Source organism: Drosophila nasuta, chromosome 2L (genome assembly GCF_023558535.2).
Source record: "Drosophila nasuta strain 15112-1781.00 chromosome 2L, ASM2355853v1, whole genome shotgun sequence".
Taxonomy (NCBI): domain Eukaryota; kingdom Metazoa; phylum Arthropoda; class Insecta; order Diptera; family Drosophilidae; genus Drosophila; species Drosophila nasuta.
The window spans coordinates 25,825,178-25,853,124 of NC_083455.1; the positions used below are offsets into that span (position 1 = coordinate 25,825,178).

General features: G+C 36.1%; 1 protein-coding gene across 2 annotated transcripts in view; it reads left to right on the forward strand.

Annotated features, from left to right (window-relative positions):
* LOC132796190 (protein nubbin) overlaps positions 1-26,835 on the forward strand; it is a 46,757-nt gene extending 19,922 nt beyond the window's left edge. Inside the window, exons 2-5 of one of the 2 annotated variants that reach the window (XM_060807271.1) lie at positions 6,204-6,665; positions 18,774-18,818; positions 22,469-24,272; positions 25,833-26,835. In XM_060807271.1, the coding sequence (XP_060663254.1) occupies positions 6,204-6,665; positions 18,774-18,818; positions 22,469-24,165 (2,204 nt within the window). In that variant the 3' untranslated portion in view covers positions 24,166-24,272; positions 25,833-26,835. Of the gene's footprint in view, positions 1-6,203; positions 6,666-12,967; positions 14,057-18,773; positions 18,819-22,468; positions 24,273-25,832 lie in introns of those variants that run through there. The other variant, XM_060807279.1, reaches the window with a different exon arrangement.
* Positions 26,836-27,947: the final 1,112 nt, after the last annotated feature.

Consider the following 27,947-nt stretch of genomic DNA (forward strand, 5'->3'; position numbering starts at 1 on the left):
TGAACCAGGAAGAGAGCTACCCTTGCCTCCATATAAAAAGAAACTCCTCCAACTGTTTTGGGTCCTTTTTGCTTCTTGTTGTGCATTCACAACGAACGGATATTGAGCCAATAATTTGATTGTCTAGCGCTCAGTTGGGCAGTCGAGTAATTGGGAAATTTCATTAAAAAAAGAACGCAAAAATCGTACATCGACTTTTGTCTGGCTTATTAAAATAGTAGTTAGTGCATTGACAGCTGCAACTGCTGATGGAAAAGGTTTTTCCAATTGAGTTCAATGTGTGGAAAATATGTGAATTGAATGTTCGAAGTATGCACAAGGAAAACTAGACCGAAAACTTAGTAAAACTCTATTAATAAATGGATTAAATATAAAGTTTGAAGTCAGTGGTATTTTTATGCTAATACTGTTAAGTATTGAATATACCAAAATAAATATATATAGTATATCTATAAAGTTTATTACAAGTGGTATTTTTATACTATTTGGTATTTAATATACAATATAAATAAAATAAATAGGTTTCTTAACATTCTGAAATACTCAGTATATTTTTTTAGTATAAAAAAGTATATGTATAATTTTGTATTTTTCCATTAAATTTGAAAATTTTATGAACGAATTTAACTAAATAGGTTTCTTCACATTTTGAAATACTCAGTATATTTTTTAGTATAAAAAAGTATTTTTCCATTAAATTTGAAAAAAAATTTTGAACGAATTTAACTACATTAATTTTCTTCTTACTATGCATAAATATCATACTTAACATTTATAAATTCCCAGTATTTTTATAGTATTTAATATGATAAAAAAATACCAAAAATGAAACAAAAAAATATATAGAATTTCGTTCTTTCTCGATAGATAGATATCATAATTTTATGATAGAATTCAACATTCATCTTCTTATTTCTACTCTCATAATTATACTTTTATTTAAATAAATAATCCAATTAGTTCCTATTTTTTGAAAAATTTTGTATATAAGCTTTTCATCTTTCTCCCATTTAACGACCCTAAGCCAGACAACATATAATTATGCATTTAACACATATCTTGTCTAAGCATCTAAATTAAATTTTTGGTGTATAAAAACGCAAAAACAACAATAATTGCAATAACAGCCAAAGAGTGCGAAATAAAACGCGAAATATGAATTACAATGAATGTTTCTAATATTTGTTCAGGGCTCATTAATTTCGCTTGTTAACATTTGCAGTTAACAAAATTTTAGAGATTGCCAGACGCATTGCAATGTAAAAATTATTTGAATAAAATGCCAATGAGCAGCTGAAAAATAAAAACATTTGCATGGCTTTCACTGCCAATTCAAAATGAAAATGAAAAATGGAAAAAGAAATGAAATGTAGATGGAAATGGAAATTTGTCGCAAATTACTTTCACTCGTCTCGAATTACAGAGACAGCAATCGGAAGTGGCGTTTTTGTTGTTGTTGTTGACAGAATCCTTTCACTCGCTCTGCCCCCGCTCTTCACCCCTTCTCTCCAGCAACCCGCTGCTGCTGTTTGCAACTCCAATGTTTGCATGTCAAATTAAATTTCTATACAAATAGAGGCAGCTGCCTTCGACAGCGACCCGCAGCCAATGGAAAAGTGAAAGGCTGAGGAGGATATGAAACTATTTTGAAGGAATATATGTATTCCATATGACTCTGGACCGCCTTTAATGATGATAAATGCGACGCTCAAGTTCCGCCACATTTAGCGACAAAATATTTTCCAAAAATCAGCGTCTCACTTTAAAAATTTGGAAGCGTGCAAGCGAGACAGCAATAGAGTGTAACCCTAACACGCCGATTGGGTTACACAACAACAACAAGAGGGCGCAGGATGAAGGACGAAGGACGCATGCGCAGCACGCTCGACGCATCCTTTCGACAACGTGTCAAAGGTGCGTTGCGCACGCGCTGAGTTTTGATTTTGATTTTTTTTGTCGATGTTCCTCTTCTTTTATTGTATTTTTTATTGACTCGCCCCTCTGTCTCTGCAGAATTTTTGGCTGCGTGATGCGCACAATGATATCGCAGCGAATAAAAAAAAATGTTAACTAGTAATACGAATATTCTATGCTACTTTGTAGTCCCATCAAACCGCACCCCTTTTGCCCACATCCACCTTAATACCTTGTATGTTGCCATTTTGCAACGATCCATTCTTTGATTCTCATTTTTTTGCTTATCACATTTTTTAAAAAGCAAAGTTTCTGATAAATGCAAAACAGGGTTGAAAATTTCTAGTGTATGTTAGCCCATAGGCCATGCCCACATTTTATAACTCCCTTTCCACCCCTTTTTGTGGCATACATAAATTGCTTAGGCAGCTGCAAACAAAAATTTCACATTTTGCTTTGCGCGCGATTTTTAACTTAAAAAAAAGTGCGCAGAAATGGGAAAACTAATTGTACGAAAAAATGTGTGGAAAAAACTCGAAAATCGGCTTAAGTGACATTTAACCTCTTGATGTTGTTTTTCTTTCTGTAACGTAACGTATTTTTATGGTTGCCTGCATAACATCGCGAATATTCTTGGGAAAAATGCATTTTAAATTGTCAGGAAATTGCACCAAAAAAATAAAAGTAATAAAAAATGTTGCGGGTTGGGTTATTGCAAAGAAAGAGTTGTAATTGCACATGAGAACTGGAGTGAAAATCCATTTTCTTTTTACCCAAAAATTGCCAAAAGAGGAAACTATGAGAAAATGTTCTATCAGGGATAAAATTTAACGGTTATTTTCAGTTTCCATGTTTGAAAATAAAAATTGAACTAGAGTATTTCATATTCGACTATTCCAGAACTTTCTCACTCACTACAAATGAACTACCGTTGTAAGCGCACAAAAGCTCTCAGCTGTCAAAGAACAAAAGCTCAGCTTCGCTGTTCTTTTAATGACTATATTTGCTGAATGCTGCTTAACGTTTCTTCTTTTGGTTTTATATGATGATTAAGCGGTAGTCAAACTAATTGTGTATAATCTGTATTTAATATATTCAATTTTATAATGAAAATGATCATGGGTTAACGCCTTCAACTTACCCCCTTTCACACTGCCTCCCTCTCCCATATGTGGGAGAGCAGGCCATAATTATCGCATATTTCCAGCCCATTTTCACTTCATTTTAAATCACAAAAACAAACGCAACGCAACGGTGAATTTAAATAGAAATATAGATTAAATTAAATATATGTATTTACTATAAATTTACGCAATTATTGCCGTATTTTCCTCTACTTTGGCATTTGCTTTATTTGCGACGTGCAATTACAAAACGCACGAAACGAACACAAAACCGAACCGAAGCAAAAACAAAAACACAAACTCAACGAACACAAACACACACACACTCGCGTCACGAGCCGCTGCACCTGCGCATGCAAAACGCGTAAATAAGGCAGAAACGGAGACGAAGACGAGGAAAGACCGACCGAAGGTGCCTGGCACGAAATTTATGCAAACGAGCAGCGAAGTGTAGAAAGGCGTGTATTATGTGAGACAGAGACGGAGAGCGAAAAAACTTTGCAGACTGACGCCAACGCATCGCAAAATTAAATGCGCTAATTGTGCTGCGACGAAGTGGGGGAGCGAACGAACGAAGAAGAGTAGTGAGTGATGGCGTATGCAAAAGCCTCAACTCATTCGCGATTGCGTGTTGAGAGCACATTAAACAGAGCGCACAGAGAGTGATCCAGAGAGAGGGTCCCGCTATTTAAATGAGCTTTAAGCTTCGAAGTACTTGTGTTATGCTTGGCCTAACGACTTGGACATGCATTGGGCGGTCTGTGTCTCTGTATGTGTGCGTGTGTGTGTGTGTGTGTTTTGTTTTCGTTGCTACTGCTTTGTGTGCGCGCGACAAAAGAAGAAGATCAATGTGCATGCAATAAATTGTACTTACAAAAGAATAGCACAACAACAATAATAATCACTGTGCATTGCGTAGCCATATAGTGCTGACTCGCTTGCTCTCTCTCTCTCTCGTATTCTTCTCTTACAATGTTACAGTTATGCCCGTTACGCAGCGGGTGCAATGCAACTGTTCCAAACTGTCTGACTCGGTGACTGACTGAAAGTCTGAGAAAGAGCGAGACAAAAGCCAGAAATTGCACTTGGTTTGCATTGTCCTTACGCAAGCTGCTGTTCCCACGCTACGAACAAGAAGGGAGAACAAACACCTACTTTGATTTCTATGGATTTACACCTGGACATCAGAGAGAGGACACATTTTGATGCTGCAGGTTGGCCTTTTGATGTGCATCCTTCGATTCTCAATTCACTTCGACTGCTCCCGGTACTTAATTAAAAACCCAGAACTGACATCAGATTTATGGCCCCTGCCAAGGCTGCAATCTTTTTGGGTGGCACTTCCTCGTAATTATTGCCACTTTGCTCACGAAAAATTCTATTTCAATTCCTTCTTCTATTCTTCTCCTCGACTCCCTCATCTGCACCTCTGTCAAACGGTAGAACATCTAATAATTTCATCGTCCTTATTACAATGCAATTCGTTTGCAGTTTTTTATGCTCGTGTTTTGTATCTTAGTGGCTTAGTGCCAAATGCGAAGCATTATCTTCCTATGTACCTTGATTTATCCCTGCGCGGCGCGTTCTTAGAAGTTATCGATCTCAGGTTGCGCAACAGGCTCTGTTTTTTCAGATTTCAAGTCAGCGAACCGAGAAATTGGTCAGAAATACCGCAAATTTACTAACGAAACGATTTCGATTAAAACTCCAAGAAAAGATCGAAAGAATAGAGAGAAAGAGATGGATTAGTTTAAGATAGATAAATATGGGACATATTTTGAAGATATCGGGTATTTAAAAAGATTATAGGGGAGGGCAATATTGTGGTAAAGATCAAAAAGATTGAAACTCAGTGAAGTTTATTGCGAATAATACTCAAATTTTGTATATATACGATGATATTCAAATGTGATTTTCAAATTTAAGTTTTATAAAACATTCTTCAAAGAAATATATTCTAGAAAGAAATATATTCTAGAAACTAATTACAATTCTCAGATTTCCTAATAATTACATTTCTATATTTGATTTTAATTTCTAAAAATATTTATTTTATTTATTTATAATTCCATTTCTATACTCGATTTCTAAAATTATTTATTTCTTTTAAATTTTTTATATAAAATATTATATTTAAAAAGTTTGATGATTTTCTTTTTAAAATATAACTTCAAGACTTGATTTCATTCGTTCCCAATCTTCTCACCTTTTCTTTCCCTATTCCACACCTTTCTCAACTTTTTTTCTTTGCTTCTTTACACAATGCATATGCAAATTATTTCCATTTAAACTTCTATACTCGATTATAATTTCTAAAAATATTTATTTTACTTAAATTCTATATATAAAATACAATATTTATGATTCAATTTCTGTACTCGATTTCTAAAATTATTTATTTCTTATAAATTCTTTATATAAAATATTTTATTTAAAAATTTTGATGATTTTTCTTTTTTAAATTCGAATTTTAAGACTTCCAATCTTCTCACCTTTTCTTTCCCTCTTCCACACCTTTCTCAAGTTCTTTTCTTTGCTACTTTACACAATGCTTATGAAAATTATTTCCATATGAACTGTTGCTTAAGCATTTTTGCCTCATTATGGGGGGTTATGCACTCGTTATGTCAGGCTTCAACGCCTTGCCATGAAAATATGTACTTCAGCTTTACAGTTTTCCCAGCTAAATGCCACATGCGGAGCCACTTTGAGCCACTTGAGCCAATGAAATGCTACCTTGACCTGGTTGATTTTTGAAGAGCTCTTTTTTGTTATCAGCATATTGAGTTGAGTTTGCGCATGGAGATTGTGTTGCCCCCTTTTTCACCCCCGGGGGAAATATTAAAATGAAATCCACATGCGTTTTTTTATTATGTAAATCAACCCCTTTTTTATGTGGGCTAACGACACACAGGGGAGGCGTTTTTTTATGAGCAGCTTATTCAAATGGCCGACGAATCAGTCGTAAAAAAAGGGTTGCTGTGATTTTCCATATGACTTTTTTGTTGTTGTTGTTGGGGTATTCATAATGTTGAGGCTTATGTAAATGTGGATGACAACCCTTTGAGCGGGTTATCGCTGATTGGTTCGTTGCGTAATCTATTCAAATATGAAGCCCACTAACAAAATGGCGTATTTACAACTCAATCTCTCTTTCTCTTGCAGTTGGCAACTTTAAATTCGAGACGCTGTTGAAGAGTCAACAGAATGTGGCTAAAAACGAAGCGCTAACGAGCTGTGAACAGAATGAAGAGTCACAGGATAACGAGGATGTTGACACAAATATGCGCGACGTCAGCGCAAATCACAGACACAGACACAGCGACAAGGACAATGGCAACTCCTTGCTGCAGTCAAGTGATGAATTTGTCGAACAACAACAACAACAACTGCAACTTGGCAGCAACTGTGCAACGTTGCTGTCGCCTTTCAACTTGAAAACAGAACCCGAACTTTTGCAGCGGGAGACAGAAGAAGAAGAGCAGGAGGAACAGGATGAGGATGAGGATGAACAGGAGCAGAAGGCAACACAGCAACAGGAGCTGACACTCTTTGAGCACTTCAGCAATGCCAGTGCCAAGGATGTGCGCGATTTGGAACACTGCTTAAAGCTGCAGGACCAAAACGGTGAGCTCAATTTAAACTTCATATTGAGTAGAAATAAGAGCGAGTGCACTTAAGCATATTTTGGATTGATAAAGAATAGTATTTGATTTGTCTTTATCAAGTGCTTACTATAAAGCACTTCTGAATCAATTTAAAGAAAATGAAAATATAATCGGAAATATATGAAACGTTTTGTCGGATATCATATTAGACTTGTGTACATCATTTCATTCCTACATCACATACAAGAAATATATTACAATTTGTTATAGAAATTTTATATGGGAAAGTATAATTTTTTTTTTTTTAAATACAAATGAAATACTTATTTGATATACAGCAGCTGTAAACGTTAAAATAGCAGTGCGACAGAAAAAAAATATAACAATTTTTTTTGCATATTTCTTTTTAATAGTTGATCGCTTGGAACATAAAGATAAGAAACAAGCAAATACAAAGTTAGATTTGTATGTGATAGAAAATTTCTTTAAAAAATATCTTTATAAAATTATACCTTATAGAAAAATTAAAGAAGACATTAAGTGAGTTAAAGAGACAAAAGAGAATTATTTAAATGTTTAAAATGGATTAAATTGAAATTTGTTATTTGTGATGGAATGCGTAGACCAAGAATTGAATCTAATTACATTCCTAAGATAATCAAATAGTTCCATTTCCTTACTTGATTTTTATTTCTAAAAATATTGATTTCGTTTAAATTCTATACATAAAATATTTTATTTAAAAATGCAATTTTAATATATATATTTTTTTTTAATTAAAATGTTCTATATGTGGCGAAATGTAGAAACCATATTGTTTATTTTATTTATTACGATTTTTTTCGGAATATTACCAAAGTTTTTAATTGAATCAGAATTTTATACTTAAATTCCTATTTTCCATATATTTATTTGCCTACTTGAGTCTCTACCATATTTAAAAGAAATCTTTTCATTCCGCCCTCAAATTTTTGAATTGAATCAGAATTCTATATTTATGTTATATTTATCTATATTTGCCTACCTTAAATGCTGGCTTATTTAATCGTTTCATCCCATCCTCAAATTATTGAATTCAATTAGAATTCTATTCTAAAATTCCCATTTTCCATATATTATATTTATTTGACTACCTTAAATGCTAGCTTATTTAATCTTTTCATCCCATCGTCAAATTTTTGTATTGAATCAAAATTCTATATTCAGAATTCCTAATTTCCATATATAATATTTATTTTCCTACTTTAGTCTCAAGCATATTTAATAGACTTATTTTCATTCCACCCTCAACAAAAATTCCTCTGAAAACAATTTTAGTGATAAAAATCGAATTTTTGCTCCAAAATATTTGGCAATGGGGTGTTAAGCACCCCTTTGGCTCTCCTTTGTTTGCCAAACTCACCCCCTCAGTGCGATTGTGTGTGTGTATTAATTAAATTTGTCCGTCAGCTTAATCGGCCGTTAAGCATCTTAAACCCGGTCACAATTTTGCTGAAAACTCCCGCAAAATACCGAACTCAAGTTACATTTTATTAGTTTGTTAGAAGTTGGATAGTTTTTGGTAGTTAAGAGGGTGGTTCCTATGGGCAAAGTTGTTGCAGCTTGTCGGGGAATATTTTATATCGTATTTGGCGCGAGTTTCGCCCAAAAAAATTATGCATGATGTTGTGCCTCATTTTTCACAGCACTCGACTTGGGTTTTTTATTGCATCCTTGAATTTTTTTTTTGCCTACACAAACATATCTCGAATGACGATTTTAATTCGCCTTTGTCTGGTAACATGATGAAGCATCGATCGCATTGACGTCGAGCGTTTTATTTATGTCCTTTCTAGATTTCTTTCTATTTTTTTTTTGGGTAAAAAACGACTCAAATCAATTGCGTTGTCTCTCTCGATAAGGAAATATTCTTTAACAAAGAAAGGTAACGAGCCACAAAAAATAGTAAAAAGGAAGAAGAGAAATAGAAGAAAACACGTTACGGTTTACGGTATTTTGCGTGCATTTGACACCCCAGCTACAAGGACAATCAAAGGCAAAGCAAAGGACATTCTCAGGTAGTCAAACTTATCGTATGCATATGCGGGGCAACCTCGTTGCAACAACCCCAACTCTGTAGTTTTTCTTTAGCGTTTTTCTTCCGCTTTTTTATGCAATTTTTAGCATGAAAATTCACCCAACTTTTCTTCCACGGGGTGGTTTTTTTTCTTCTTTTTTAGGGAACTTTCTTCGATTTATTTTCTCTCTATTTTAATTGCGTCTTTGATGCAACGGTATTTTGATTTATTTTTGCAGCTTCTCGAAATTTATGAACAGTTTTTTTTTTTCGCTTAGTTTTCCCACGAGTTTTAGGGCAAAAAAAACGAAAATCTTTTTTGGCAAATCTTGACTTGATTATGAAGCGTTGTCTAGGTATACTTTTTAGGATTAAAGACGCAACTTTTGTGGGAAATTCTTGAAAATTTTGTCATCGCAATGATAGTAGTAGATGTCCAACCAACATCCTGATTGGCTGATAAGAAAAAATCACTTGAACATTCTGTTTTCATTTTCCCATTTTTGTTCCTTTCACCTTTATGGCCACTAAAATGAAAAGCCACAAGAACAAACCCACAAAGCACCTCTCGAAATACTCAAAATACCTGCATGTGCCAAGGCCTTGCTCACTTTATGACTTCATTACGCATTTCACTTTTAGTTGCGAGTGTTTTTCTTTTCCCAAACGAAATTTTACAACTAACAGAAGAAGAAAAAACTATTTTACTATTTATTTACCAAGTACACACGCATTTCCCTTTCGACCTTTTCTCATTTATTTATTTGTAGTTTCAATTTCAGTTTCAGTTGATTTTTTTTCATATTTTCCGGCTGCCCCAATAAAAAATCTAAACTCTTTTTTTTTATGATCTTTTGCCTACATTGACTTAAGTAATTCTCGGCAATGAGTGAAACGTTTACGATTGCGCTGATCGAGGTCGGAGGCAAGGACGTTCCCAGTTCCCAATTCTCAGTTCCAAAAGAGTTACAAGCACATCTTCTGTGTGTGTGTGTGTTTTTTTTTTATGGGCACGCACAGTAGGCCAGGCCAAGTGCGAACCGAACTGGCAGCAAATAAAAAAGTCAAACGGTTCAGTCACTAAGTCAAAAGTGTTGACCCGCGAAGTCTTCTTTTTTTAGCAAGTCCTTGTGAACGTGAGAGCGAGAGAGAGAGAGAGAGAGTGGGAAAGTGGCTCAGAACCAGTAGCCAATTGATGGCAAAGACAGTCGAAGGTCTAATTAACATGTAGGACCAAGCACAGGATGCTGCTGCTCGTTCCAGGTTATAAAGAAGTCCAGGGTATCTAAATTTTTTATGATTTACGTGGAAATCGCCGCAATTTACAGCCCCAGAGCGCGGCTCTTGACTGTCTTGTGTCTGTGTCTTATATGTGTGTAAGTGCATCGTAAAAAATGCAAGCCAGCGCAAAAACCAAACCGTAAAAAACAAAGAAGTCGCGTGGGAGATACCCTGTAAAAAGTTAAGCTCACTCGGAGAGAAACAAATCCAGAGTGAAAAAATATTAATTTACGATTTTTTGAAATAAGGTTTTTAGGTTAAAACAATCTTAAATCAAAATATGTATGCCAAATCTAATTTTGAAATAAGTTTTTAGGGTTCAAACAATCTTGAATTAAGATTTTGATGCTTAATCTAATTTTGAAATAAGATTTGTAGGTTGAAACAAGATAAAATCAACATTTTTATGCTAAATTTCCATTTTAAGATAAAAACCTGCAAAATTCAAACGAACTGATATTGCGATAAACTGAATACAGTTATATTTTTTTTATAAATTTTCAATATCTTATGTACTTCGAAAACTTCCAAATTTTTTAGCAAATTTCTTAAACAAAGATATAATATTATTTGTCGAACAATTATTATGAAATTTCCTAAATATTTTAGCTGGAATAGGAAATATTATTAACAGACGTATAAAACTGAAATTCGCAAAATATGTATGTAGCTTACATCATTGTAGCTGATATTGTCTATGAAATTTTCCCGAAAATGTTGTATTATTTTTAGACTGATTATCAAAAAATGAATAGAATATATAGCTAATATCTTAATATATCGATTTACCGAGTTTTAGTTTTTAAAGGAAAACATCAAATATTGTTTATATACATATTAGAATGAAATTCGAAGAATAAAATGAAGTTTTTCTAAATATTTAAAATAGTTTTGTGAAATTGTCTAATATTATTCATAGCCCGATTATCATGAAATTAATAAAATATGTAGCTAACACATTTATACATCTATATATCGAGTTGTAGATCTTTAGCTCTAGCTTTTAGTTTTTTCTCAATATAGTAACAAAGTTCACTTAGGAAATATTCCCCTCAAATTCATATTTTGCTTTGCTACTCTCTCAGTCAAAACTCCTCGTAATTTACAGGGTATTCAAACTATCTCATGCAGTTCAAGTACCACAAATCCCAAGATCTATGCTCTCTATAGGTGGTTATCGCTAACGGAAACGTTGCGCCTTTTGGGCGTTAAACGCTTTGCCAGGACAAATGGATTTGTACAATTTTTTTGTGTGTTTACCTGGTCCAACTGACAACTACCGACTTTTTATGACTTTGTAACAATTTTTTATGATTTTTTTTTTTTGCTGTGCATCTTTTACCTGCTTGCAGCGCATGTTTTTTATACATATCTGGAAAGATTTTTTTATATTTTATTTATGTATTTATTTCTTCTGGTCACCTTGGAATTTGACTTTTCGTTATAATTTGCTTGTTTTTCTTTACTACTATACATATTTTTGTTGTAAGTTTTCTTAGAAGATGGAAAATTAAAAGGGAAAACAGATTTCTAGAATGGTTTTCATTTTTTACGATGTGAGTTCAGAAGTCAAAAAGTTGTAGAGCGACAAATAAAATAAATTATTAACTGCTTAATTAAAAGAGATCAGATTTGAATTCTTTTGTGCAAATGTAAATTATTTTTTTAACTTTAAGCAAGAATTTTATTAGTTTTTTTAGAGATTAGATTTTAAATTCAAAATAATTATTTATGTTCAAATATTTATCACGGCATTCTTAGTTCTTTTTATCATTAGAAATCCGATTTTAAACATAAAATTGGATTATAATTTTAAAATAAATAATAACTGTTGCATTTTCTCATCATTTTTATTGCACACTGCATGTTATATAAATAAAATAAAATCCTAAACAAATCATAATAATAAACGAAGTGGCAAAAGAAAATGATAAAAGTCTTAGCAGCAGTAACAGCGAAGCAAAGTGGGTGGTGAATGGGAGAGAATAGAGGGAGCGAGAGAGGAGAGTGGGAGAATGGCAGTCTGCATACAGCACATGTGTGCATAAATGAATGGCAAATAAATGCGAGAACAATAACAACAAGAACAAGCAGCGAAAGAAGAGGAAGACTAGCAGCAATAGAACAAAGCGCAAAGCGTCGACGACAATGGCACATGAAGCTGCTGCTGCAGTCAACGTCGACGCAGCTTTAAAATATTTTTACATAGCTCACACACACACACACACACTCAACGCACACGCGCAAGTTTTGAGTCAGTATTTTTGAGGCGTGTGCGCCAATCATAAAATAATATGCATACACATACACACACGCAGCGCAGTCGACGCCAACGCCATTTGAAAGCTAAATTTAAATTTTAAGCCACACCCCAAACAAGCGCACGCATACTGCACACACACACACACCTATACGATGACAATGGAGAGTCCAACGAATGCCGAGCCGAACAAAACGAACGATGCCCCACAACCCAAACACAACGCCCGAGACAAGACATTGTAGTAAAATTTTAAAACGTATAAAATGTTGGAGCAATCACACACAGTCACACTCATACACACTCATACACTCGCATGTGCGCGCTCACTCAAATGCAAAACGCAGTCTCACTCATTACACACCAATACACTCAAATGCGCTCTCGCTCATTTCTCCTCTCCAGCGAATGAGATTGAATTGTGGAACGCGTTTCTAACAGGCATTCAAAGCCAGAACGGTAAATAATGAGCGTGCGCTCTAACACACACACACACACACACACACACACACATGTACTCAGCTCACTCACAGTCGCACTCACACAAGCATAGAGAGCAAGAGCGAGCGAGCGACAGAGAGAGAGAGCGAGAGAGACCAATGCGCTGCTTGGGCTTTCGGGCAATAAGCTCTGTCGGCTGTTCGCTCACACACACACACACACACACACACAGTGGCTCCCCCAGTTGGCGGTTTTTCGATCCAAGTTGCAGTTGCCGCGCCGACGTGAAACCAGTTAAACGCGTTGACTCCTCTGAAGCACATCGTGCAGCTCGTGTGTTTTTTATCAAGCTCCAATAAAACAAAAAAAAAATCTGTAAAGCAAAAGCAAAGCACAAAACGCTCTTTTTTAAATACATACATATATACGCCCCACACGAGTACGAGACCCAAACAACCCTTACCGCTTTTTTTGGGGTGGCTAACAAAAAGAAAAAGAAGAAGAAGAAGAGGAACAACAACAACAGACACTCACAAAAAACCTTCCCCTGCCTTTTGATTTTTTTTTGGGCGCAAAAACACAAATTTTCAACTCAAAACTCGCACTCAACAAAACACAGCAAAGCAAGCAAAGTCAATGCCGGCTTAGGGAGTGTGGAAGGCATTGAGACGCAGGAGAAGAGAACGAAACAGAAAGAGAGAGAGAGAGAGAGAAAGATTGAGTGCAGTGAACGCAAGGCAGACAAAGACAACGTGCATAGACTGTTTGTAATACCGGCAGCATATATCGTCATCATCATCATTGCCATCATCATCATTATTGCCTACTACTACTGCTCGGTATCATCATTACCAGCAGCAGCAACAAACTGAGCTCAAGCAGTCAGGCCTAGCGATTATCCGTTGAGAGTTGTCCTGCCGCATTGGATCGCTGTGTCGTTGTCAGTTTCATACGAAACACGAACGCGTTTGGACGCAGGCCGGCGCTATTACAACCAAGTATCAATAAAAGAAAATTCACACACACAAACACACACACACACACACATACTTAAATAGAAAATAAGAAAACTCTCTTCGCAAGTGTTATGCGAACTCAAGTAGTGCAAGTGTTGTAAAAAAAAGCCCCCAACAAGAAACATTTCGGTGACAATTTGACAATTATTAAGTGCAACACACACAACAAACATACAACATATCCCAAGTATTATAAACAATAAATATTATATCTGCTGTTTCTGTGAAAATGGTTATGTCGGAGCTACGTTGGCACACCGCTAGTCCCGAGGATAATACAAATTCCTTGAAGCATGATTTGCTAAAGACTAACAACAACAGTGCCAGAGACGCCGTCCACCTCATGCAGAGTCGATGTAAGTTTCCTTTTGAATGGTTCAATGTATTCTATAAAGCAAGTGATTAAATTGCATCCTAAGTTGATTATAATTATATTTCAAATATTATGTGAAAGTTTCTTATAATCAAAGCTTACTAAATCTTTGATTATCTTACATTTTGAATAGACAAATTTTCAAATACTATATTCAAGTTAACTATATTTATAATATTATTTGGGAACATTTGTTGATTATCTTACAATTTGAATTCGAAACTTTTTAAATACTATATAAAAGTTTACTATATCAACAAGCTTACAAAGTCGAAAAAAATATGTTGAATTCAGTTAAAGATAAGCATAAATATTCTATATGATTCCTATTTCAATAGTATAGTCAAAAATATTTTGAATTCATCTTATAGAGCACTTAAAGATAATATTATATATTATATTTGATTTGAAATTTTATAGTATAGAAGATAATGGGAATCAAAGTTAGCTTTGATAGGGAATTAGGTTATGCTGCTAGTTTTATGATGTTGTCCTGACAAACATATCTGTATAAGTTTTCTATAAGTTAAAGAAAAGTTAAACGAATTGTTCCTTATCTTAACGTGGAATATATTTTTAATGCTTAAAACATTTTATTCATTTTCCTATACAATTTTTTATTATTATAAGAATATGTTCATGCAAAGTATAGCTTAAAAAATTTGCTAATGATTAAGATTGTTAAGTTTTGCTACAAATTAAATATATGTAATATATATTTAATGCTCAAAACATGTTCTTAACTTTCTTATAATTATTCTCATTATTAAAGGAACATAATAATGTCAAGTTTAATTTGCGTCTGGGTAAACTTTCAAAGCTTTTATTCCTTTGACTTCAATTTTCTATATCTATAGTAGCATTTAACTAAAGTTAGAACAATTGTTGAATGCATTAGAGCGTCTGTCTGCTTATTTATACAAAATTTGTATTCATAGTTCATCGAAATTTCGTAAATATTTAATATTTAAGTCATATTTGAACAATTGTTGAAAGCAAGACTACGTTTGTCAGCTTATCAAAGAAAAAGTGAATGACTCAATTCCTTAAAATATGCAACAAAGTCATAAAGAAAATGTTGGCTTTGGAATCGGAAACCATTTTGCTAATCTATAAAGAAATTCAATTTCATCAGAAGCTAAATTAGCATTGACTCATTGAGTTCCGTTCGTATAAGAAAAAACCCCCTAAAGTCCAGTAAAGTCCAGTAAAGAAAGAATTAAATATATGCTCGACACTATCAGAAATATCAGTTCCCTCTCAAAGCGACCCACTTAGGCAAAACACTTGTCGATCGAAGTAGAAAACTATAACTAAAAATTGGATGGAGGGAATTACGAATGCAGTTCATAAAATAAAAGTAACGAAACGAAAAGCGTATTTATTGAAGACGCATTTCTTGCACAACGCAAATGACCATGTATTCAATTTAGTTAGCTTATCAATCTGGTTGTAAATGAAGTTGTCTAACACTGGGACAGCGGAGAAACGTATATTCGTATTATATGTGTAGCTAATGGGGTCTTGAATAACCGATAATTTATTGCTTTAATGAGCTGTACTTTCGATAGTTCCAATTGATAGAGAGATACGTAGATAGAGATTTTCAAGAGCTCTACAGCTAATGGCGCAAGCTCTTGAGTTGATTTTATATAAGTCTCTAGCCATCTCGCTCTCGCGATAGCCTATAGCTTGTACTATATAGTAAGTAGTAAGAAGTGTATGTCTCATGATTTCCATACACTCTTATCGCATCTTGATACTTTGGCGTGCTTATCTGGGACACCTGCACGAAAAACGAAAAAAAAGTGTTGAACCAGAATTCTGGGTAAACAAATTTCGTCATAGCTGGTCGAGTTTTTTAGTAGTTTTTATTTCGTTTTTCTTTTCTTTTCTGATTATAATAAATTAATCGATTGGTCGCTCGAACACGACAATAAGTTTTAAATTAATATACTTCGATTTATCTGCGCGGTGCGATTGACGACAATGTTTCGTTTTTGGGCCGCAACACGGATTATTTTTAGTCAGTTGCAGGCAATGAGCTCATTACTCGGTTCTGATAACGAAACGGCTCGAAGGCTGTCGTTGATAAGGCGCAAAACAAGTTCGAACTGGTCAAGAAAGAGGGCGTGTATACAAGTATTATGGCCAATTCTTAGAAATGCCACAATAAACAGTTCGAACAATTTAACTTTCGAGTATTTTGTGCAATCGACGCGGAAATCGACGACTTCCGTTTTAGCGCCTAAAAGCCGACTAAGCTCTTTACCACACTATCTGTCTCTGTCTCGCTCTCTTCACACTCTTACTCTTTCTCTGTCTGTCTGTGCTTTGTTTTGCTACGAAAATTCATACACACAAGCACACGCAGTCATCATTATTTCGGGGGTCAAGAGTTCAAGACACGCAGCTTCCGACGCCGCCAAAGCAGCGACCACAAAAGCAACAACAACAACGACGACGACGACTCAATCGATAGCCAGTCTGCGCACGTGATGTCCACACACACACACACACACACACTAGTTCCTTTCCCCCAACTCCCCTCCCTCGCACAGCTGTCGAGGTCATTGACTAATTGTGCAAAAGTATCTCCCGCTGAGCGAATTTTCGTTGAGGGTGAAAACTTGTGGTTTTTGCATTTCGCTAGCAATTGTAAAATTTATTTTTGGGAAATTTTCATTTTCATTTCCTTCTTGTGGCGGGGGTGACTTTTCCCCACACACACACACAAACATGTTACATAATTTATGTGGCATTTTAACGCATTTTTCGAAAAATTAGTTTGCTTCGGCGACGCCTTAAGTGCTGCTCCATGATTGGGTTACGATTGCAACTGGCAGCAGGCAGCAAGCCATATGCCACACATTCTGTTGTGAGATCGTGCCACACTTGAGTTTTGTCGTGTGGCAGCAACAACAACAACATATTGCCGCTTAATTAGCTCGACAAAAGTGTGCCATAAGTTGCCTAAAGAGTGTGAACTAGAACTCAAAGGATTGCGCTACTTCTGTATTTATTATGTTATCTCTGGGGAATCAACCCAATAATTCTCAGTAGTATATCACTCAGACTTTTGGCAGATAAAGCCATTGCTGGAATGTGTCAGCAAAAAAACAAAAGAAGTACGCTTATATTATGTAAAATACTCGTACACAATCTGCAATTTTTATGGCCAACAATTATGGGTATTCCCCGATCCCTGTCAACTGATTTTTAGCTTGATTGGCGCAGATTAAGTTTGTAATCACATGATAATGCCCCAGCATTGAAACACTTCAAGTTTGCATATAAATAGCATAAATAAATAATTTAAAGATTGTTCGACTTACACATAAATTAATGGCCACATGGGAAGCTAAAAATAAAAAGAAAATTGTGAAATTAATATAATGATTTAAGAGTTGAAATAGAGCAGCAAATAAATGACATAGAAATATAAAACTTATGATTGAAAAATGCAGCTGAAATAGAGAAGTAAAAGGTGAAATAATTACAATGAATACATAACATAGAAATATAAAAATTTATGATTGAAAAATGCAGTTAAAATAGAGAAGTAAAAGATGAAATTAATATAATAATTACATTACATAGAAATATAGAAATTATAGTTGAAAAATCTTGTTAAAATCTTCTATAAAAAGGTGAAATTAATAGAATAATTTAATATTTGGAATAGTGAAGGATTGATAGAAAAAGATGAATTTAAAATAATGATTTAATATTTGAAATAGACCAGCTAAAATATGATAATAAAATATTAAAATTTGTATAACAATATGATTCGAAATACTCAAAAATTGATATAATAGAGTAGAGCTAAATAATTGTTTAGAATACTTCAAATAATTCCCAATTAGTCATCAATAACTTTGCTTTTCTGCTGCTTAAACCTTTTTCTTACTTTGTAACTGAGCAAAAAATTGCATGTCACAAACTATTCATAGCTCAGTTCAGTTTGTTGCCACAAAACACATAAATTAGCTAAAGTCGCCTCGCTGAGGACACGCCTTGATAGCCGCTCATAAAATGCAACTCCAAGTACAAAAATTACAAATTCAAATTGAACCCAAGCAGAAGGAACAGACGAGGTCCAGGTGTTCCCTTAGCGAGCGTCATAAAAATATCCTTTTATGCAGCAGCGTGTCCTGTCTGCAGCCATTTGGTCAGTTAGCTACAAATGTATCGATATCGATTTTGGGGGGCGAAAAGCGTTAAGTTGTGCATTTCTTGGAATTTTCTTTCGCATTCTTAAATTGTGCCCAGTTTATGCTTGCTACGTGTTGTCGTGTGTTGCCCTCAAGTGGCGGCAACTTTGCCAGTTGCAACTGCTGCTTTAAGTGCACTGAATTTCATTTCAAGTAGCGATCTTGTAGTATAGTCTTTAGAATCCATTTCTAAATCTCTCTTTACGATTCTTTCTTCTTTAAAATGCATTAAAGAAAGTTCTCTTACTTTAGCGATCTTGTCATATATCCTATTGACTCCATTTTTAACTCTCTATTTACGATTCTTTCTTCTTTAAAGGGCATTAAGTAAAGTTCTCTTACTTTAGCGATCATGTAGTATATTCATTAGAATCAATTTCTAACTTTCTTTTTCCGATTCTTTCAACTTTAAAGTTCATTACTTTCTTATATTCTTTAAAATCCATTTCTAACTCTCTTCTTCCCATTCTTTCTCTCTCTTTGCAGATATCAGTCGCCTGTCGCGGTCGCCATCGCCGCTGCAATCGAACGGTAAGTGCTCTATGAATATTATTTTAGACTAGACTACTTTCGAGTCCATTAGCGCATCAGCTGTTGTCCGAGTGCATCGGAAACCCATTGGCAAAGATTTACGATTTGTCCACTTTGAAAATGCGTATTTTGGGTCCACGAAACATCTGCCGTGGCATCAGTTTCACAATAAACAGAGAACGAAATAGAGAAAGAGAGAGAGAGAGAGAGAGAGAGAGAGAGAGAAGTTGGCAGCAACCCCTTGATGTGTGTTTTGAGGCCTAGGCACTCGCTGGCCACGCGCTGTGAGTAAGGGTTATAGGGATTGGGAATAGGGATAGGGATAGGTATAGAACTAAATGTGCGAGGGGTTAAATATAGACTAGGGGTAAGAATACGAGGGAGTGGGGGTTGCAGAGCAACAATGGCTGTCAAAACTTTTGTCGCCGTGATTGAGGGAAACTAGGGAAACTAGGGAAAACGGGTGTATCTTTAAGTTGATTTTGATGTCTTCTTAAATGCTTCTGCGAGTGTGTAAGAAGTGTGTCTGTGTGTGTGGCTTAACAGCTTCTTAAGTAGTTCTCGCCTGATTGCATTAGGTGACAATTGTCGTGTTATTGCGGGGCGTAGCTAATTGAGGTTTGCTTTCTTTTTAAGGGGCGCTGTAATTGTTAAACCGTAAGAAATAGTTTGGTTTGACTTTACTTCTGTATTATAAATGTAACTCTTACGTTATCCGAACTTATTATTATTCATAACTCGTTATGGTGCCTGGAAACTGCGTAAAATTTGCAATTCACACTTTACAAATTTCATGGCAACATCATCATCATAATCAAGTCGATTCGTATTGAGTTCTTGGTTCACGCCCACGTTCCACGTGCCAAGAACTTCGTTAGTCACGGCCAGGACTTTGGTTCAGTCCAAGGCATCCCTTTTTGTGCCATAATAGAACCTTTTTTTTCTCTTGGCCTCCTTGCTTTTATATTATTGACAGCATTTCGCTTGATTTGAATTCGCACATGTCTGCGTGTGTGTGTGTGTGGGGGAGGGGGAGGGGGCGAAAGGCAGCCGGACACAGTTGCTGTGATTTCTTTCACATGAGCTGAGCTCCCCCGTTGAACACATATTTACATATATTTTATGCAAAAATTATGCCGTTATGCACGAGTGTGGGAAGTCAAACTGACCATTTGCCTTTTTTATTGGCTGCCCAAATGCTCAGAGGCGTCTCAATAGAGGGGACTAACCTCAAGTAACTCAACTGTTAATAATAGAAATGAAAAAATATGAATGAATTTCCAACTAAGCCAAGTCTAGACGCTAAATTATAACAATTCTAATAAACCAAGTCTATCTATAAGCAAACCAACTATAGTAACTCAGCAACTACTTAAGTTGTGCATATGAAGTTAATGTCTTAGTAAAGTGTAACATTTTAAAAGACTTTTTAGATGAAAAGTACTATTCCTATCATTTACCCAACTATTGTAACTCAGCTGTTACTAAAGGTAGCCTTATGAAATTTTGTATGCCACTTCTACAACTTAAGAATAGACTTCTGAAAGCCTTTCCACCTTAAAAGTACTATCCTTAGCACTTGCCCAACTATTGTAACTCAGCTGTTAGTGAACGTATTCATTGGCAATTTATTACGTCTATTACTCCCACTATTGGGAAACAGTTTTCGCCTACGCCTCTGACCGGAGCTCTTCACACAACACATACAAATCGAATTTGCACATCATCTGAATACCAAATGGCCGCACGTAGCCGCAGCGCATATAAGAAAACAAAATTTGAGTCTCTCCGAAGCCGAAGGATGATGATGAGAATATGGCTGGACCATGTGGGGCAACCACTTGGGCGAATAAGTCATCAAATTCACGTAGCATCAACCACCAACCAAGCAAAAACCTGAACCACACATCTTTCCACAACTCCAGAACTCATAAAGTAGCCACAGCAAACATATGCAAAAATTTTGTGTGGGTCTCTGCAACGGACACAGCTGACCGAACGTCGATGGGAAAATGAGAAATGGGAAATGCGAAATACGAAATGGAAATGCCACAATTGAGATTTCAAGTAGAATGAGAGCACTTCAAAGGGGGGGCTGCTTTGAAAAGGGTTTAAGGCTAGCTCAACTTTTGATTGCCAGCTTTGAAGAGAGGGTGGCTCAGCATCAGCAACAACACAAAAATGAGCTGCGACGCATTTAAATATTATTGCAAATCAATTGACAGAGAGTAAAAACCCCCCGACCGCTCTCTCTTCACTTTCCTTTGTGCAAATAAAATGCATACAAATAGCAAATTTATACAAATCGTTTGGCCAAAAGCATTTGAAATGCTAAAATGGCACTTAAAAGCAGCCAAAATGAAAAGAAAACACGACAAATCCATTTGATGTACCAAACACAAGAGAGTGTGTGTGTATGTGTGTGCAAAGGTGAAACTAACTATGTAAACTAACAGTTTGGCAAGGCTACGCTTTGGCATAATATGAGCTAACAGCATTCTCCCACCCTTTCTCTTATTTTTCTTATTTTCGTGTGTGTGAGTGGTCCACGTGTGGAAAGCCTTTCACCCAAAAGCGCAACCGACTATGAAATTGAAACAAAATTATGCAAACGTATGCGTTCTGTATGCTAAAGTTATGCAAAGGACAAACGCTTGATAAACTTAAACAGGCTGGACGGTGTATTTAATTTAGCATTAACTGAAAGTTTTTTTTTGGGGGGTTCCAAATATTTCGTATCAACTGCGCATTTTAACTGTTTTTATAATATGTGTATACAATTTCATAAGGCAACGTCATGTAATAATGGGAGTAATAGATATACAAAATTTCATAAGGATACGTTGTGTACAAGCTGAGTTACAATAGTTCAGTAATTGCTAAGGATAGTACTTTTCAGCTTGAAAGTATTTTAAAACTCTGATTTTTAGTTGTAGTAGATGCGTACAAAATTTCATAATGATACGTTGAGTAACAGCTGAGTTACAATAGTTGGGTAATTGCAAAGGATAGTACTTTTCATCAAAAAAGTATTTTGAAATTCTAAACTTTATTATGACGTTGACGTGATATGCTTAACTTGAATAGTTGCTGAGTTACTATAGTTAGTTTGCTTATAGATAGAATTGGTATAATCGAATTGTTATAATTCAATGTCTAGACTTGTCTTAGTTAAAAACTTTCCTATAACTTTCCGATAATTTCCAACATTAATTATATTGCTGAAGTTTTTTTGATAACAACATTAACATTAACGCTTAGAGTAGTAAGAAAATCATATCAGTGAATCAGAGATCTCTTATTAATAGACATTTTAATATGTGAGACCAAATTTTCCTATTAGTTTATTCGATCTGTCTATCTTTCCTCCAATAAGGTATCCAATAGCTTCTTCACAATAGCATATCAACAACATTTTTAGATAATTTTCCAACCACTATTACAGCTGAACTTTTTTTGATAATAATATTTCTATTAACATTTAGTGTAGTCAGCAAATCATATCAATGAATCAGAGTTCTCTTATTTACTAGTAAATTTTCTTAACACCTTATTCATTCTCTATGTCTTCCCTTTAATTAGTTATTCTATAGTTTCCTTACAATATCATTTCTACAACATTTCCCTATTTTTATTCATTTGATTCACAGCTTCAGATTGCGATGACAACAACTCGAGTGTGGGCACTTCCAGCGATCGCTGTCGTTCGCCCTTGAGCCCCGCCTTGTTGCTGACACAGCAGCAGGCCAAGCGACAACTGCTGTCGATGCCACATCCGGCTCACCACCACAATCATCATCATCATCAACAGCAACAGCAGCAGTTGCACCACAACAACCATCACAACCATCATCAGGTGTACAAAATGGAGCAGCCCGATGAGGATTACGACGATGCCAATGGCGGCGCTTTGAACTTGACCAGCGACAATTCACGTCACAGCACACAATCGCCCTCGAATTCGGTGAAATCAGCACTTGCCGCATCGCCGCCCAGCGCTGAGTTGCATCATGCGCCGTCGCCGGTGGCGCCAATGATCTCGCCTGTGCTGCCGCCCACCGTGGCCACGCCCACACCCACCTCAATGGCAGCAGCAGCCGCTGCGGCAGCAGCTGTGGCCACCACTGTGGCAAGTGGCATGCAACCAATGCTCGCTTTACCCGGACTCTCTTCGCCTCAGGCACACTTCGCTGCCGCTGGCTTGGGTCTGAATAATCCGCTTTTGGCTGGCTCCATTTCGCCACAGGATTTCGCCCAGCTGCAGCAGTTGCTGCAACAGCGTCAGGTGGCACTGCAACAGCAGTTCAATAGCTACATGGAACTGCTTCGCAGTGGATCGTTGGGTTTGGCGCAAGATGATCCGGCGTTGAACACTCAAGTGGCAGCCGCACAGTTCCTCATGCAGAGTCAGTTGCAAGCGTTGGCTCAGGCCACGCAACAGTTGCAGGCACTGCAGAAGCAACAGCAACGTCAGCAGGAGCAACTCCAAGAGTCGCTCTCCCTCTGCAAGTCGCCGCTGTTGCAACCACGCAGCTCGACGCCTCACGCTCGCAGTCCTCCAGCTGCTGTCATGGCTGCTGCTGCTGTTCACAGTCCGGCAAGCTCGCCACATTTGCATCATCCGCTGCAGATAACGCCGCCCAATTCGGCAGCCAGTCTGAAACTCAGTGGCATGTTGACTCCTAGCACACCGACAAGTGGCACCCACAATCACAATCACAGTCAGAATTCGATCACAACGCCGCAACCCAAGACGGTGGCAAGTGCAGCAGCTGCTCGAGCTGCAGGCGAACCTTCACCTGAGGAAACCACCGATCTGGAGGAACTCGAACAGTTTGCCAAGACCTTCAAGCAGCGTCGTATTAAGCTCGGTTTCACCCAAGGTGATGTGGGATTGGCCATGGGCAAACTCTATGGCAATGACTTTTCGCAGACGACAATCTCGCGCTTCGAGGCGCTCAATCTGAGCTTCAAGAACATGTGCAAGCTGAAGCCGTTGCTGCAAAAGTGGCTCGACGATGCCGATCGCACCATTCAGGCCACCGGCGGTGTCTTTGATCCGGCTGCGTTGCAGGCCACGGTCAGCACACCGGAGATTATTGGCCGTCGTCGCAAGAAGCGCACCTCGATTGAGACCACAATTCGCGGTGCTCTCGAGAAGGCTTTCATGGCCAACCAGAAGCCCACCTCCGAGGAGATTAGCCAACTGGCTGATCGCCTTGGCATGGAGAAGGAAGTGGTGCGTGTTTGGTTCTGCAATCGCCGGCAGAAGGAGAAACGCATCAATCCCTCGCTCGACAGCCCAACGGGTGCCGATGATGACGAATCGTCCTACATGATGTCCTAAACAGTTGTGTAGGTAGAGCGAAAGTCGTAGACATAGGGACATAGACAGTGCAATGGGCGCTAGGACACATCAAAATAGCAGCGCTCAGCTTAACTAACTACAAGCAGGTGTGTACAAGTTTTTAATAATGTTTACTACAGAAAATTTCTAGAAATATACTAAATTCAAACAAAAATTTGAATTCATAAAGTATAAACTAAATATCTAATATATGAACTGAGAAAGATCGGAAAACAATCTTTTTGATAGAATTTACCAAAAACTGAGGAAAAGAATTAGATTAAAAAGAAAGTCAATCAAAATTGTAACTTCAAACAGTAAATTGAAATTCTAAAATAATTAATTAAAAATATAAATTCAAACAGCAAATTTTAATTCTAAAAGAATAAACTAAAATATGAATTGAGAAAGTTAAAAAAAACATCTTTTTGATAGATTTTTTTCAAGTATCAAACACTAAAAACTTAAGAAAAGAATTTAAGTTAAAAAAAAAGCTCAGTTATAAAAATCTAATAAATTTTTAATATAAATTTGATTTGCAAGATTAGTTGAAATATAAGAATCTACAAAATTTGAAATCTTAAGTTGATCTATAAGTTAATTTCCAGTATCAAGAATTTTAATACAAAAAAGTTAATTACTTCAAATACAATAATCTACCAAATTTTAGTAATAAATTTGATCTAAAAGTTAATTTTGAGTATCAAGAATTTTAATACAAACAAGTAAGAAAGCTACAGTCGAGTGCACTCGACTGTGAGATACCCGCTACCCATTTTGAATAAAAGAAATATATTTTGCGATAATTTTCTCAAAATATACCGAATATACTGCAAAAATACTAAAAATATACCAAATAGTATATTTGGTATATTGATATAGTACCGCATTCAAAATATACCATAGACGGCACAATATACCAGATTGTCATCTAAAGCAACAACCCTAGTAAGTAGACGTGTTTGCCCATACAAAAGTATTTCTTTAATAACTTCGACAATTTTCATCTGATCGCAACCAAATTTTCAGGAATCTTAACTACTATAGTTATTATTATATATACCAAAATTCGCAACTCTAACTTTAAAATTACGCTTGTTATTCGATTTTTTTGATTTTCGGGGCGGAAGTGGGCGTGGCAAAAATTTGAAACAAACTTGATCTGCGTGCAAACATAACAAATGCTGTCGAAAAAAAGTTATAGCTCTATCTCTTATAGTCTCTGAGATCTAGGTGTTCATACGGACGGACGGACAGACACACAGACACACAGACGGACAGACGGACAGACGGACATGGCTAGATCGTCTCTGCTGTTAACGCTGATCAAGAATATATATACTTTATAGGGTCGGAGATGCCTCCTTCTACCTGTTACATACATTTCCTGCCGGCACAAAGTTATAATACCCTTCTACCCTATGGGTAGCGGGTATAAAAAGTTATTTAGTTACAAAAAATTTGAAACATCGACTTGATCTAAAAATAAGTTTCTAGTATCAATAACTTTAACAAAAATTAAAAGTTTAATTTACTAGATTTGCAGATTTTAAATAATTTTAGAAAAACTCTAATTTACAACTACAATTTTCTGATAACTAAAATATAAACATATTATAAAATCCATTTACTAATTTCCATTTCTATTTTCTGCTCTTTATTTGCAGGTTCAAAGTCGCAAACACATCAAATAGTAGTTTAATTCTTCACTATGATTCGGTTTCAACAGCCAATCACACACACTTAGACACACACACACCTATGCACCTACAACTACACACACACACAACCATGTGGTTTGTTTATGTTAACTATTATTGGTATTTATTGTATTTAATTGTAATGACAGTTTGTAAGAGTAATGAAAAAAGGGGAAAATTCCATCAAAAATTGCTGCTCAAGTGAACCGAAGAACTAGTTCCGCGGTTCACTTGAACACCAACATTTTTTGGTGCAAACAAATTGAAGCAATCGTCTTGTGTTTGTGTGTTCGAGCACAAGGCAAGTGCTTTCAATTTGTAATTAAATGTCGCGTGCACTACATGGCGTATGATTAATGTTTAAGTACAGTCTAACCCAAGACGTCAACAAGAAAAGAGTCAAGTAAAACAGTTTCTAGCGAATACTTGTAATTTCACAAACTAAAAAAAAACAAAACTAACAAACATATTTTTAACTTTTTCATATTATCAACTTTTAAGCATATTTATTTTCTTCGTGAATACTGTGATAATCAATTGAATGATTTTTAATTTTAATTAAAACAAACAAATTAATAACAAGCAAAAAACAATTAGCATTACTTTAAATGTTGTATGGGCAAGTAACAAAAAAACAAACTAAACAATATTTTACTTTACACTTAAATTAACTAAACAAAAAACACACATTTGAATTTATCAAAAACACATTTGTAATTGTAAATTATAAAAAAAAAGAAAACAAAAATTACTAATAGTATTTTAAAGTGTATTAAAAGAAAAATAAAAAAAGGCAGAAAAATCAATAAAAATTCAAAATAAATATCAAGCAAAATACGAAACAAGTTTCTATTTATTCTTGAAGCAATTTCAGGGAAATAAAAAATGAGTATTTGACTTCAATGTGAATGGAAAACAGTCTGAAAGTCGACGGGCTTCCGTCTTCAAAATCCATTCATAAGCAGACAGACAACGCAGCTGATAAGAATCACGAAAAAAAAATTATGAAAAATAACTAGCTCGAGTTGAGTTTGAGTTTCGAGATACAACACAACATGCACATGAAGCATTCATATTTGTATTCGTATTCGTATTCGTATTCGTACTCATCGTATTCATACAAAGGGTAGCGGCAGCTATGAAAGAGAAACGAGCGCCGAGCAAAATAAAATTTTAATAAATAACAACATGCAAAACTGAAATTAATTCATGGAATTTTTGCCTACTGATTGCCCAGCACTCTATACATACACATGCCACTGACGTCTCCCTTGCCCGACCCCCTGAATTGGTCACCACACACCACAAAAAAGACAGAGAGAGAGCGCGTGCAAAGCGCAAATGCGAGCTAATAAGAAACAGACACCCGCCAAGTAGGGGACAACTGGAGCACTGTAGTCAAAGATGACGAAGATATGAGCATGCAGATGAGCCCGGAGCATGACACGAAATGCACACAACAACATCCAAGGGAGGGAGAGGTTGAAGGGAGGAGAGAAGGGGAGGTATGACCCACACTTTTGCTATCAATGGAAAGCCGACGACTGCGATTTCAACTGGGAATGAGTCGAGTCTAAGGTTTGGTGGGGGGCTGTTCCGCTGGCCTTCGTCGTTTGTCGCTTGAGCTTTGAGCAATTAAAAGTTGCCACAGCAGCAAGTTCGTTCATTAGGAGCCGCATACGCAAATGATGTGGCAGATGCAGCAGCTTGACGACGATTCACATCCCCACTTGTTTGCATTAAATGTGCATAATCATCGCGTGTCATGTGGAAATTTATACTATTTATGGTCTGTTTGTTTGTAGACTGTATACTCTGGCGAGGTTTCACTGTACTACAGATCAGCTGGCACTGGGAGCGCACTTAAGCAGCTTTTAAACTGTGCGCTGGGGTTTGTGTTCTCTGCTGTGTTAATAAATTCATGGAAAATTGCCCGTAATTACGACAATGACGACGATTTCACAAGAATTTCGCTGTTTATTTTATGAGTCTTTTTTTTCACTATCGCAATTTGCATACGAGTGTTAAGTACGCGCTCGCTTCGCAAGAATGTATTTTCTAGTTAACTTACTTACTTTGTAA